Below are 13,519 nucleotides of genomic sequence, written 5' to 3' on the forward strand. Positions count from 1 at the left end.
ATCAGTTTACTGAGGAGATGCTGACGAGGAATGAAATCATAGTGCTGCTGCTGCTGCTGCAGAAAGGCTTCTCTGAACCCCAACGTTTCAGTTGCAGGAAAAATACCACATATAAACAGGATTTTAAAGACTTGTAATGCCAGAGAACAATGCTAAATGCCAAATGAGTTATTTCATCCTAGAGGAAGACTGCAGATCTCTGTGTTTATAACACAGCTAATATTCTCATAGCAAACCTCTTGCAGTTGGAGCGAGCTGAGTTTCTTTGTCGGACTTGCTTCCACTGCCGTGGGTTTTTGCCAAGGAGGGAATCTTTCACTTCTGTCAGCTGGGGCTACAGTGACACCTAGTAACTGCTTGGCTAATTACAGCTCAGGTTTTCTGCGACCTGCTGCTTTTGCCAGCCTCTATCTGGCCTGTTGGCTCCAGCGGTGAGAAATTCCTCATCCCCAGCAAGGATTTTGCACTACCAGCACCTCGCCGGAGCCAGTGCTCAGAGCTGCATGGTCTAAACCACTGAGAAGCAGCAATTTCTTGCTTATGCCGACACACTCCTTGCAATATGAAATCATGCTTAGAATCATCCATTTTAATTAACTAGTGATATAGTATCACTTCTAAAGAGACCTTCTTGCATGCCTTCTACGTTTTGCATCATCCTCCATATGGCTAGCATGCCAGCGGTTCGTGCCCCAGTAGAAACACATCTGCTAGTTAACCAGGATAGATTTACTTCTTATATAATATGTGAGAGTTAAATAATAATTCAAATACTGTAGGTTTGACAATCCCATCAAAAGAGAAAACTGCATTTTCAGCTGTACTTTCAATAAATTGGAATAAATAAATTACCAAGGTAATTAAGAAAGCAGGACTTTGCAGTTTTTGCATGATTTAAAACCAGTGACTTGAACACATCTTCCACCTATTAAAACTTCACAACAGTACTATAAAGAATACAAAAAAAAAATCTCATTTTGGGAAAAAAAGGTGCTGAAGCAGTGAGCTCAAATGATTTCCACAGCATTTAGAAGATGTTTATGTGCAAGAAGGAGGGATCATACTTTCTGTCTTACCATACTTTCCCATGGTAACTGAAACTGTATAAATCTGAAGGCTGCATCAAATGATAGATTTATTTTGAACGTTGGAGAAACTTTCTCTTCAGATGGGCAGCAAAACTGAGTTCAGAAAGTGCTGCACTGGTGTTTTGACAGCAGGAGAGCAGGCTAGTAGTGCAGATAATAGGCAATCAAAATAATTATTCAGTGATTGTTCTCTACTTCCAAATTTAAAAGAACGCAAAGACATTTTGCCTTGTTCTATTCAGTTAATGTTTTTTCTTGATGAAGAAAGGTATCGTGAAACACCCTTTTTTTCATTTGCAGATTCTGAGAAAATCGGATTAGAAAATCTCATGACTTTGGAAGGCCACCAAGAAGCCTTTGTACCCTTGTCCCTCTCTTTTATACCCCTTATATTCTGTCCTACTTTAATTAAAGCCAAAACAAGAGTGTCTATGTCACACAGTCCTTTTTGTAGTCCATCTGATGTCTTTAAAAGTCCAAACACTGCCTGCTAATTGCTCTAAAAGATCACAGGTCAAGGTAACTAGTAGTGATGTCAACATAGCATTTCTGCTGATTATGTCCTAAAACTGCTTCACCTAATTGGAAACAGTTGGCTGGCAAGTTGTGTTTTTAACTGACCTCCTTTAACCTTTAAAATCACAAGTGATGGAGATGCCTGTGGTTCCTTTACTGTGTGTTGTGAGTCACATATGAGACTGACATTCGGTGCTTCTGAGCTTTCTTCTGATTAGAGCTCGAGCTTATAAAGTGATGTGATCCTATCCACAGCTTACAGCCAAAAGGTCCAAAGCATTCTTTTATTATCTGTTGATTTAAGGAATGTAACAACAAACCATCAAGTGCATCGCCTTCAGCTGGAATAAAGCTTTCAGTAAAGTTCTAATATTTAATATTCTCTAGCAAATAGCACAGCCTGAACAAAGAGGGTCCTTCCTTCTTGTAGAAGGGAGAATGAAAAAACCAGTTACTCAGACCTTGACTTGAATTAGAGTATAATGGTGACATGCAAAAATACCATGTTGAATCCACCTGAAGCAACTAGTAAATACTGCTGTTGTTTGGAAGTGAAGGTAAGGAGGAGACTGAAGGCTTCACTGTACAGTACAGCAAGAAGCCTGGAGTATTTATGGAGGATGTAGCTCAGCAAAATATTGGACTGATTGGCACAAGTTTGCTGTAGAAATTCTTTCAAGCTATACACAGATTTGTGCAGGAACCTTCTGAATTCTTGTATGGTTAACACATTTCCTAACTTCTCAGTTCCATGTAAACTTGAAATACATTACTGAATAAATGATAATTCTTTTTATTGTGTGTGATGAGAGGGTATAATTTTGCAAGTTTGAAGGCGCTTAATATCCCCCGTGCTGGTTATTGTCAGTCACTGGAAACCTGATCCAGATGCATGGCTGTGCTCACCCGTCTTCAAGTTGGTCCTTATAAACTACCTATAACTGCATGAAACGGGGGGGAATTATTAAACACGAACTATGCGTTATACTATGACCAATAACCACCTGCAGCGAGGAGTACCCAGCAGATTTGTTATTATCCAGAAATAAAATTCCTTACTAAGCAGACGCTGTATTCACAGAAGGTTGCATTCCTTTATCCAGCAAAGATTAATAACCTCTGAGTCAGACTTAGGGCTGGATTCTGGGAATGAGGAAACAAAGATCTTGTGGTCGCTTGTTTTGCACAAACTGGTTCTTTTCAGAGTAGCGGTTTTTACCATGGGGTGAAATGAAAACCGCTGCCAGCTGTGGTTTGCTTCAAAAGGGCAGCGTCCGCTGGCCACAGCCCCTGCGCGTTGCACGAATGCTGCAGCTCCAGGGATCCCCGGTCCTCAGTACACTGCGGCCGCTGAATGCTTGCTTTTTCCTGATCGTTTAACGCTGATTTGTGACCTTTGCAAACGCAGCTGTGTCAGAGCTGCCTGGGGAAGAGCAGCTCAGCCCAGCAAACTCCGCACCCTGGCTGCGCGCTGCTCGCCATAGCCTGCAGGCAGAACAGAGCCAGGACGGGCCGACCGCTTCTGCCCAGGGCGCACAGTAAGGCTCCCGAGCAGATTTGGGCACTTCCCCTCCCGCATGCTCTGGATCCTGGCCTGAAAGCATTCAGTGCAGGCGGGGAGCAAGTCCCAAATTTGGTCCTGCTTCTATTGACCAGTGCAGGCAAACCGGAGGGAACGGGCCTCTCAGGGCCGGATTCTGCTCACTGAATATTAGACACGGTGTGGTGTGACTGCTGCAGCTCAGCTCCCTGCCCCAGCAGGGGCATTTTGTTAATCAGTTAAGAGAAAAGGGCACGTTAGGCCCATTCCTCTGCCTCAGTTTACGACAGGAGCCTCAAGCAGCCTGGGCGTCTCCGTTGACCAGACGCAGCCCACTGTGGGGCCTGGATGTGCCGCAGTTCTTGGACGTGATGTGAAATGCTTCTGACCATCAAGCTGAAGTTCTTCTCCAAAAACTTTGCCCCTCGTGTGCAGAGCAGGGGCTGGCGAGAAGCACAGGGCTGCTGACTAATTTTAGCCGGCCCTCGTTGCCAGCCCGGGAGGTGTTGCCTTCCTACTGCTACGTAAGGAGTCAGTAGGGAAATTAAAGGGGATTAAGATAACAAGGCTCTTTCGTATCCTTTTCCAGATGAGCCCAGCCTGAACCAGACATCATGGAATTTTGTAACGACTCCCTTAAAATGGGTTTGCTCAATTCAAGCTGGGAAAAGCTGACAGAAGGCGGAGATCGTTCGCCTCCATGAGAAAGGGCCTTCGGTCACTCCAGACAGCTACGTCCCCCAAAGGCTCCATTTCTTTTAAATTAAAAAATAAAGCACATTGTGAGCTTCACGGTCTAAAGTCAGCAGTGCAAGTTTTACAGGGCTCCCTTTGAAGACAAACTGCCTACCTGGATTCGGGACCGGGCACCCTGAGACCAGAGCGAGGGTGACTTGAGTGTCCTCTCACTGCGCTGCCGCGTCGCGCGCAATTATTTCCACTGCTGTTTGCAATTAACGAGAGCGGCCCCCTCCAACCTTCCTGCCAGCTCCTCGGCTTCTCTTCCACCTCTCGTGTGAAGTGCTCCAAAAGTGCTGGATTACAGCCTGAGCCTTAGTGAGAAACAGAAATTGCAGTGCTTTTCAAAGGGCTCTGCTCAAACTGACGTCTCCCTCGAGCTCCGGAGGGCTGGGTGTCCAAAAGGGAAGGCTGCCCGTTCTCCAGCTGACTCTTCCCAAAAAACAGCCAGCGAAGGCCAGCCACCGTACCCAGGGACGCGCAGCACAGCGATGCTCCTTGCCCACCTACCTACTCCCCTCGCCCGGGGCCGGTAGGTGCCGTTTCAACCTCAGCTTTGCTTCTTCAACCTCAGCTTTGCTTCTTCTTTGGGACGCACGGAGAGACAAATTTTGGCTTTCCCCAAGTGAAAGGAGAAAAAAAAAAAAAAAAAAAAAGGAAGAAAATAGGTGGGGAAGGAAATTTTATTTCCAAGCTTCTAAAAGGATCTTACAAACCAGAGAGAGTAAAAAAATGCAAAACTATATATATATATTATATATATATATATAATTGACAGGGTCCTTTTAAGCAATTCTTCACATTATTCTAATGGTGATAGGCGATACCACTTAACCGTATATGCAATTTTCCTGCAATCCTGATCACTGCCGACAGCTGACAAAATTATTCTCGTACAAAATTTCCCCTATATCGTACAGACTTCTTTGCTTGAAGGTAGAGAAGGAGGAGAGAGAAGGAAATTAATCAAGGAAAAAATAAAAAGAAAAATCTCTTTAAAAAAGTGTTCCTGGATAGGGCTGGGTGAAAGCCATGGGCTGTGACAGAGCATGGAGAACCCCACGCTGTGCCAGCCCCGCTGAGCCCAGGGCTCTGTGCGATGCCCTAAATGAGCCCAATCCTGCCCAGCTGCGCCTCTTGCCCTCAGCACCGCTCTTCCCCCACTCCATCCCACCAAACCTGACCTCAGCTTTTCCTTTGGGACTTCCCACCAGCGGGAGGAGTCGCAGAGGACGCGCAGCGCAGCATCCCCCGCGAGCCCAGGTGCTGGAGGAGCTCAACGCCTGCTGGGGCCAGGGATGGGGACGGACTCATGCTCAGCTCTCCAGGATCCGGCACCCACATCAGGAAAGAAAACCGACAGCTCCAAGCCAGAAAGGACCTCAGGAAATGAATGTGGACAAAGCCAAGACCGAGAACCGGACCCGGGGCAGCTCCAGGCTCTCTCTCGCCCTGAAATGTCGTGGCGGCTTTTGGACGATGCCAAAAAGTAAACAAAACGAAAGGATCCCTTGTTCCCCTGTCCCACCCCCCAACAGTTTCTTAAACACTTAATGTCCAGCTTAAGTGAAATCAACAGATTTTAAAATCGACACAGGTGTCAAAAATGAGAGTAACACAACTTAGCTAGTTCCCCTCGTCTTCACAACAAAAAAACGTGAGCCTTGGAGGCAGAGGGCTACGTGAAAACGCCTTTTTATGGGGGTTCCGCCGCCTTGCTTCAGAGGTTATGGGGGCTCTTTCGGGTCCCGTTCCCAGCAGGGACCCCCCTGCAGGGCCTGAGCACCTCTCGCTGCCTCCGGGCACCCTCTGTCCCGACCCCAGTGCCGGGGGTGCTGCTGCAGGAGCAGGACGGCTCAGCCCCGGGGCACGCGTGCTCCTTATTGCACAGCTCGACAGCGAGCAGGGGGCTCAGCCATGCAGCGCCTTCCTCCTCCTCACCTACACCTTACACGTAAAACAGGCAACCACACACACCCCAGCCAGCTGTGTGAAAGAACGTATATATTCAGCACGCACTCAATACAGTATAGCAAAAAAAGCTATCGTTTCCTTAAAAAAAAAACAAAACAAAAAAAAAAAACCAAAACCTCCAAAATTACCACCAAAAAAATTCCGAATTGGTGCCCACCCTACATCCCTTACGCTCGTCCTCCTGGCCCGAACAAGCAAAACCAGCCCTGCGCTGTCCCTGCCCTGCAAGGAAGGGTGGTGAGCGGGTGGGCGCGGGGGACGCAGGGCAGCTCCAGCTCTCGGCGCCCGGCCCCGAGCCTTTTCTTTATTTTTTGCTCCCTCCTCCACGCGCTTTGCAGTCGGGCAGAAACTGGCCAAATCTCTCGGGGGATCCGAGTGCCGAGCGGCTCGGGGAGCGGGGCCGCCAACCAGCGCTGCGCCTAACCAACAGGAGGATGCTTGGGGCTTCCAGTTCTCTGATCTGCTCAAAACCTGGGGTGCCAAGGACGCTCCCGCCGGGGAGGTTTGCTCTGTGCTAACCAGGACAGGGACCAACGGAGCAGCGAGCAGGGCAGGATTGTGCCACCGGCCCGCGGGAAGCAGCAGCAGCTGCCTCGCCGTGGCCGGATGCAGCCCGAGGGATGCAGCGGGGAGGAGAAGGGGTCGCATCGCTGAGCTGCTGGGGTTGGGGCGGGGGTGTCCTTGCTGGGGTCACCGCGACATCTCTGCTGCCGGAGGTGGGAGATGAGGACGAGGAGGGGGAGAGGACCGGCGGGGTCGTGGGGCTGGCCCTCCTCGCGCGCGGGAAGGGGAGGTAGATTGGCTTTGGAGACCTCTTGCCCAGGAGGATGTCTTCTCAGACACCAGCTCGTTTTCCGGGGGGGAGCAAGCCCACCGCAGGGCCCTGAACGCCCGCGCTTGCCTTCTCCCAAGGGGAAGGTGTCTCGGAGCCTGTTCAGGGAAAGCTCTTGAAGCAGGGGGCAACTTTCCCCTAAACATTTTAGCCCTGAAACCGCCTCCGTGGCTGCTGCAGATGAACATCCAGCAGCCAAGGACGAGCCCAGAGGTGGCGGCAGTGACCCTTGGGACACCCCGACCCCAGCCCCTCTCCTTGCCCCGCTGCTGCCCCTGCCGTGCTCGCCCTGGGGATAGCCTGTGTGATGCTCTCCATCCCCCCCTCCCCGTCCCCCCGTCCCCAGCGTCCCCCCTGCCGTTAGTCTTGCTGCTCGTTCATCTCCATGTCTGACACCAGGATGTTCTTCTCGGCGGCTTCGCTGGGGTTGGAGGTGGTGCGGCTGTAGCGGGCGCTCTCGAAGGCGCCTCGCTCCGAGCTCTTCCGCCGCTTGTACAGGTAGATGGCGATGCCCAGCAGGGCGCACAGCACCAGCGTTGACAGCACCACCACCGCGATGGCCGTCGTGTTCTCCGGCAGAGCTGCAGGGAGGGAGAAAGGCCGGTGAAATGCAGGCTGCCATTTCCCTATGTCCTGCCCGAGCCCCAGCCTGGCACACGAAGAGCTTCAGGTGGCGGCTTTCCGGATGGGTGGGTTGATAGGACGGGTCAGGGAGGAACAGAACTGTAGCATTTTGGGGATGTCGTGCCCATGGCAGAGTTCCCGGAGCAGGACAGCCTCTCTGGGCTGTTCCTGATGTGCATTCACATCGGGAATGTGAATTCCTGGGCTGGATCTTTAGGATCTGCTGCTGTCTGGGCTGGGTCTTTAGGATCGCACCAGAAGATGTGGCACCTTCTGGACAAGCCCCTCCAGAAGGGGCAGGAAGGGGAGCCCCACAAAGGGCTGGCCAGATATTTCTCCACAGAGGAGGACTGAAAGCTGCCCGGAGATGGGATTTCCCACCCACAAACACCATTCCTCTTGTTATTCATGCAGTTTGGGCTGCAGCACGGCCCCACAGGACCAGGTCATGCTCCCGCTGCTGGGCTCAGCTGGAAGTGACGTTGCTGACGGTGCCACTCACCTGCCCTGGAAAAGCTGCTCTCCTCCACTGCAAAGGCAACACAGAGAGGTGACTACATGGCCATGACACCCTCCCCTCTTCCCACCATCCCACTGGGACCACTGGTGCAGACCTCACCACCACCACCCTGCACTGGGATTCCCCAAAACGTGACTAACCCTGCCAGCAGGACAGAGCCCTGCCCCGCAGCACTGTGCCCAGACCCCTGGCTCACCCCACAACAGCCCAGGCTCCGCAGGGGGGTCCCTACCTCGGGGGATCTTGCAGATGACCCCCATGGTGACGTTGGTGCAGGAGCCCAGGCGCCAGACGCCGTTGCTGCTCTGGATCCAGTAGCAGCTGTTCTGGCTCAGCATGCTGGGCCCCGTGTCGTGCTGGCCCCAGTTGGAGTAGTTCACGGCGGTGTTGTCGTGCCAAACCAAGGTGCCTCCTGAGAAGTGGAAGAACTGGGTCTGGGGAGGCCGAAGGGGATGCCCTGTCTGTGCCCCGGTTCTGAAAGCAGGGGGAGGCGTGAGGGGGCGACAGGGAGGACCCACAAAGCCAGGGGAGGACACGTGGCACATCCCGCACAGCCTGAGACGCTGGTGCTCGTGGTCACACCGTGGCACGACCCCCCCCTCCCAGCTGGTGCAACCACTGAGGGCTTTCTCTGCTCCCTGCAGACCTGGTGGGAATCCATGGGGTTGCCCAGGGAGGGTCTAAAACCTCCCTCCTTCCTTTGTACCTTTGGGGTTGAACGTCATGCCCAGCCAGGCACCCTTGGATGGGCCCTCGTAGGCCTGGAGATGCTCCCACACGAAGACGTTCTCCGTCTCGTCCTGGATGGACAACACCGTGCCACCAACTGCGGAAGAAAGGGGGGTGAGAGGGAAGCCCAGGGCCTGGAGGACGGAGCCTGGGAGCAGCGGCAATGGCGAGGACAAAGCCGAGGAACCGCTGCTGGCCGTGAACCTCGTGGTGCACGGGGAGCCCCAACGCAAAGCAGCGCTGGGGAGAGACGAGGGCTGACCAGGGCTGGCCTGGTACAGGGCCGGGGCCTCCATTCTAGGGTGTTGTGCTGCACCCAGGGGCAACCTGGGGACCTCCCTTCTCCCGCAGCCCCCCCCTACCTTTCTGGCACCTCCGCATGGCGTCCTTCTGCCCCAGGGTGATCTCCATGTGGAAGGTGTAGCAGTGGTCCCGGAAGGGGATCCACGACGAGTCCTCCAGCGACTTGGGGCAGCTGCCGCTGTAGCTCCACTTGTGCGCGCGGGTGGCACCTGGGGGGGGGACACACAATGTGTTCGGGTGGGGGGCACGGGGTGCTGGGGGTCCCACAGCACGTCGGAGCACCCTGGGCCACCCAGCCCCACAGTGACAGGGCTGGAGCTCCTGCAGAAGGCCCTGGTGGGACGCCACCTCCAACAGCACACAGCTCCCGCTGTGGGGCCCGCAGAGCCCCCCCGGCCGCCCCCCTCGCACCTGACCGGAGCTGGCAGATGCCGCCCTGCAGCTTGGTGTCACAGCCGGCCGTGCGCCAGCTCCCGTCCGCGTCCATGTAGGAGCAGCCGGCGACCTGCTGGGGCTCCCCGTCCTGCCAGTTGGCGTAGAAGAGGTTCTCCTCCGTCAGCCACGAGTAGCTCCGGCCTCCCTGCGGAGCCAAGGGGAGAGGCTGGGGGGCTGCTGCGACCCCCCCCCCATGGCCCCCAACCCGGGGGTGCCGGCCCCATTCCCTCACTTCGTTGTTGGCCAGCCCGATCCAGAGCGGGGCCCGCAGGCTGCTGACGGCCTGGGTGAGGAAGGCCTGGCTGTAGGGGTCGGGGATGGTGGCCAGGGTGGCGTTGAGGGTCTCGCAGAGCAGCAGGGCCTCGTGCCACCTGAGGGGTTTCTGCAGGATGCGGTAAGTGCTGTTGTGGTAAAAGAGGGTGCCGGTGGGCGAGGGGGGGTACGGCGTCCGCGCGGGGCTCAGGAACGGGTCTGGGGGAGTAAAGAGACACGGTCAGAGGATGCTCCTGCATGTCGGGGGGTCGCCTCCTCGCCAAGCTGGGGTGTCCACGAGGCAGCGCCGTGCGTGCATGGGACACGTGCACCTGGCTGGGGAGTCCACGTCCCCGGGGGGGCTGCTCGGTGGCGAGGCGCCGTCCCCACCTCGGGGCCGTCCACCAGGATGCACGTCCCTGTGGGACTCAGGCTGATGTGTGCAGGGGGTGCCCCACAAACCATGGGGGCCAGGTGCTCCTCCCAGGTTGAGCCCGTCCTCCTGCCCCCTCCCACTGCCCCATGCTCCCCCCAAGCTGACCCCATCACCCCGAGCTCCCTGGCTGTGGCACCCCCACGCTGTGGGGTGCTGGGGTGAGGCTGGCAGCCCCCAGCTCCGCTCAGTGGGGCCCCGTCACCCCCACACCCCCCTACCTATGCTCCGCTGGCAGATGTAGCCGTGCTTCTCCTCCACGCAGCTCCGGTCGTCCCAGCGCCCCGTGAAGTGTGGGGGGGAGCCGTGCCACACCACCACACAGTTGGTCTGCACAGCCAAGCCCCAAGATCAGCACTGCCCCCAGCCTGTGTCCCATCCTACACCGCCCCCCCGGCCCAGGGACCCCCACGCTGCAGATCCTGCGCTGCCCTCGGAGAGCCACCCCAGCACCCTACAACCTTCAGCCCCACAACCTTCAGCCCACCACCAGTGGGACACCATGCTGAGGCCTTCTCAGGGTGGCAGGTGCCTCAAGCGCTCTCCTTCCCAGGGCAGGGCGATGCTATGGGGCAGGGCGATGCTATGGGGCAGGGCGTGGGGTAGCAGGGGGGTGCTCACCGGCTTGTCACTGGGGCTGGAGGCGCTGCACCCCGAGGGCTCGCCGGGCGCCCAGCTCACGTGCCGCAGCGGCTCGCCCTCCACCCACTGGAACTCCTTCTTGGCGTCGTGGAGGCCGATCCAGAGGTCGAAGGAGATGTTCGGCAGCATGGACGTTATGAAAGCTGCGAGGGATGGCGAGGTGCTGAGGGCCATCCCCAGCAGCCGTGGGGCTGGTGGCAGTGGTGGTGGCCGGGGGGGGACCTACCCTGCTCCAGTGGGTTGGAGATGGTGGCCAGCACGGCGCCCTGGTTCTCGCATGCCTGCTTCGCCTCCGGCCACTTCACGATCTCGGCTTTGTCGCGGCCGTTGAAGCTGAAACACTGCACGGGCACCGGGGGCATGGGATGGTCTGGGGGTGCTCCCGCCCCACAGCCCTCGCTCCCGGCCCCAGAGCCCACAATCTCCCCCCTGCACCTTCCCCAGCCCTATCCTGCCCCGATGGTCCTCTTCCCGGGGTCCGTCCCCATCCCGCCCCACCGTACCTTGCTGAGGAAGGGGATCCAGCCGTGGGGACAGCCCCCGCTTGTGGGAGCAGGCATCGGTGGCGGGGAGGGCTTCACGGCGGTGGCATTGCTCCGCTTGCAGATGTAGGGCAGCGCCGTCAGGCACTTCTGGTCCCCCCAGTCCTCTGCGGGGACAGGCAGGCCAATGACGCCCCCATCGCATCGGGACAAGGTGCCTCAGCCCCGCCTGCAGCCCCCTGCCCCTCCGGTGCCGCTGGACCCGGCCCCTCACCTCTGCTGGCTGTCATGTAGACGCACTTCTTGTCCTTGTTGATGGGACGGGGCTTGCCGGGTGCCCAGGAGACGAAGTTGAGGAGGGACCCATCGGACCACCTGGGAAAGCACGAGGCTGGGCAGTGCTCTCCGGCCTGGGGCTGGTGGCATGGGGACACACAGGGACACGGGGAGCTCAGCCTGGCCCTGACTTACTTGAACCTCCCGTCGTTCTCGTAGGTGTGCAGCCCGATCCACCAGTGCTGCTCCTGGCCCCTGGAGAACTGCAGGACCAGAGCAGAGATGTCAGTGCCTGGAGGGCCCCGTGCATCTCCCTGGGGACAGCCACGGCCACTTGGGGCATGGGGCAGGACAGTGGGGGCTGCGCAGCCCTCCTGCAGCTGGCAATGCTCTGGGAATGCCCCGTGGTGGCTTCTTGGTGGTGACAAGCTTCACGATGGAAACACTGAGCACCAAACCCAGCCACCAGCTTGGAGCCAGGCTGTCCCCGGATAACATCCTTCAGGCAAAGGACGGAAGCCGTGCCAGGAGGGGCTGCAGCGGGCACGGAGCAGCGCCGGGAGGCAGCACCCAGCCGAGCACACCTGCGCCCGGGGAGGTCACCGCCACCTCTTACCTTCTTCAGGTTCTGGCCCAGGAAGCGCAGCTCGGCCTCGCTGTGCACCGACACCAGCTCTGCCTGGAACCAGCTGCAGATGCGCTGCGCCTGCACCCACGTCGAGTGGTGCTCGAAGAACTTGTACTCGGCCTCCTGGTACTTCACCCACTCTTTGCTGCCTGCAGGCGGGGACCCAGCACCATGCTGCAGCGACCCCCCACTGCTGCCACTGCGTCCCCGTCCCTTTATCCCTTTGCCCTGCACGGGTTTGGCCTCTGGGCTCCTCCCTGCGAGCGCAGGGGGCCAGCGTCCAGCCGGGGGCCTGATCCTGCCGTGCATTTGCAGGCAGCGCTTTCCCCTTGCTGCTCAGCTTGGGTCGGGGGGACCGACCCCATGGAGCACCCACCAAGAAGGTGAGGGCAGGTTTGGGGCTGGAGCTGGCAGCACCTCTGTGCTCTGCCTGGCACGGGGATGCCCTGCAGTGCCACGGCCGTGGGGACACCTCGGTTCCTGTCCCACCTCCCATCCCACCTACGATCCTACGCAGGGTCCCTTCTCCTCCGGATAACGCTGCCCCTTCCCGGTGCCCTGCAGCGACCGCAGCTGGCTTTGTGCTCGCTACGGATGGGAGATGCCTGGGGAGGACGGCACGTCCTGGACAGACACACAGCCGCGGGCAGCCGCTAACGCACCTTGGGTCGTGATCTCCGGCTCCTTCACATCAGCACCTGGGAGAAGGAAAGGAGAGGCCGTGAGCGGGATGTGGGGCTGGGATGCTCCACACCAACACCACCTGCTCCAAGCGTGCATGGTGCAGAGATGCCCCAAATCCCTCCAGGGCTGGCAGGAGCTCCCTTCACCTCCCCAGCTACCAAATTAGAGCTCATCCTGCCACAAAAGCACAGCTTGCAGAGGAGAGGCATCCCCGCAGGCTCCACCAACCCTCCCCTCCTCCCGCACAACCCCCTGCTCCACAAAGATGCTCCGATGCGGTTCCTGCTCCCTGGCCCCCACGTATCTGCAATCCCTGACCTTGCCCGGCGGTACCTTTGGGCAGTTTGCAGATCCAGTCCAGCTGGGCTTCGCACTGCATCGGCATCCACTGCAGGGACGCCAGGTCCAGCACCGCGCAGTTCCGGATGTCGTCGTCGTCGTAGTTGCTGCGGTCAAAGTTGTGGTAGAAGAACTGGGGGGCCGAGAGAGACAGGCGGGGTTGGGGCTCCCGCGCTGCGTTTCCACCAGCGCTGGATTTGTCCCCTGCACCCCAAATGCCAACCGGGGCAGTATATTGCCGAAATCCCCCCGGGGCAGCTCTAATTGCTGCCTGCGGCGCTGCTGCTGAGCTTCAGCTTTGCACCAGGTGGGTGCTGGGTGCTCAGCACCCGAGCAGGGGGTGCCCTGTGCCAACTCACCCCCAGCCCGTCGCTCCACCGCCAGCTCCGGTCCCCCGCGGGGTCCCGCCGGTTGAGGCCGATCCAGAACCAGTGCTGCTCGTGGATCTCCGGCTCTGACTCGCTATGGGAGCCGGGGAGAAGCG

The 13,519-nt window shown here is 57.4% G+C and overlaps 2 protein-coding genes across 7 annotated transcripts in view; one reads left to right on the forward strand and one right to left on the reverse strand.

Moving 5' to 3' along the window:
* The window catches only part of MARCHF10 (membrane associated ring-CH-type finger 10), a 44,154-nt gene extending 38,183 nt beyond the window's left edge, over positions 1-5,971 (forward strand). For 4 of the 6 annotated variants that reach the window (XM_083809583.1, XM_083809585.1, XM_083809584.1 and 1 more), the window contains 2 exons: positions 1-66; positions 1,389-5,971. In XM_083809583.1, coding sequence (XP_083665709.1) covers positions 1-66; positions 1,389-1,582 — 260 coding nt within the window. In that variant the 3' untranslated portion in view covers positions 1,583-5,971. The other 2 variants (XM_083809588.1, XM_083809587.1) reach the window with 2 other exon arrangements.
* Positions 4,548-13,519, reverse strand: part of MRC2 (mannose receptor C-type 2) — a 25,490-nt gene continuing 16,518 nt past the window's right edge. The window contains exons 14-30 of the mRNA XM_083809555.1: positions 13,395-13,497; positions 13,030-13,168; positions 12,675-12,710; positions 12,001-12,161; positions 11,580-11,647; positions 11,383-11,483; positions 11,130-11,275; positions 10,853-10,967; positions 10,606-10,769; positions 10,206-10,314; positions 9,532-9,770; positions 9,276-9,444; positions 8,924-9,073; positions 8,539-8,658; positions 8,065-8,244; positions 7,815-7,841; positions 4,548-7,269 (exon numbers count right to left, since the gene is read on the reverse strand). Coding sequence (XP_083665681.1) covers positions 7,049-7,269; positions 7,815-7,841; positions 8,065-8,244; positions 8,539-8,658; positions 8,924-9,073; positions 9,276-9,444; positions 9,532-9,770; positions 10,206-10,314; positions 10,606-10,769; positions 10,853-10,967; positions 11,130-11,275; positions 11,383-11,483; positions 11,580-11,647; positions 12,001-12,161; positions 12,675-12,710; positions 13,030-13,168; positions 13,395-13,497 — 2,248 coding nt within the window. The 3' untranslated portion in view covers positions 4,548-7,048. The remainder of the gene's footprint in view (positions 7,270-7,814; positions 7,842-8,064; positions 8,245-8,538; positions 8,659-8,923; positions 9,074-9,275; positions 9,445-9,531; positions 9,771-10,205; positions 10,315-10,605; positions 10,770-10,852; positions 10,968-11,129; positions 11,276-11,382; positions 11,484-11,579; positions 11,648-12,000; positions 12,162-12,674; positions 12,711-13,029; positions 13,169-13,394; positions 13,498-13,519) is intronic.

Source organism: Anser anser (assembly GCF_964211835.1).
Source record: "Anser anser genome assembly, chromosome: 23".
Classification (NCBI taxonomy): domain Eukaryota; kingdom Metazoa; phylum Chordata; class Aves; order Anseriformes; family Anatidae; genus Anser; species Anser anser.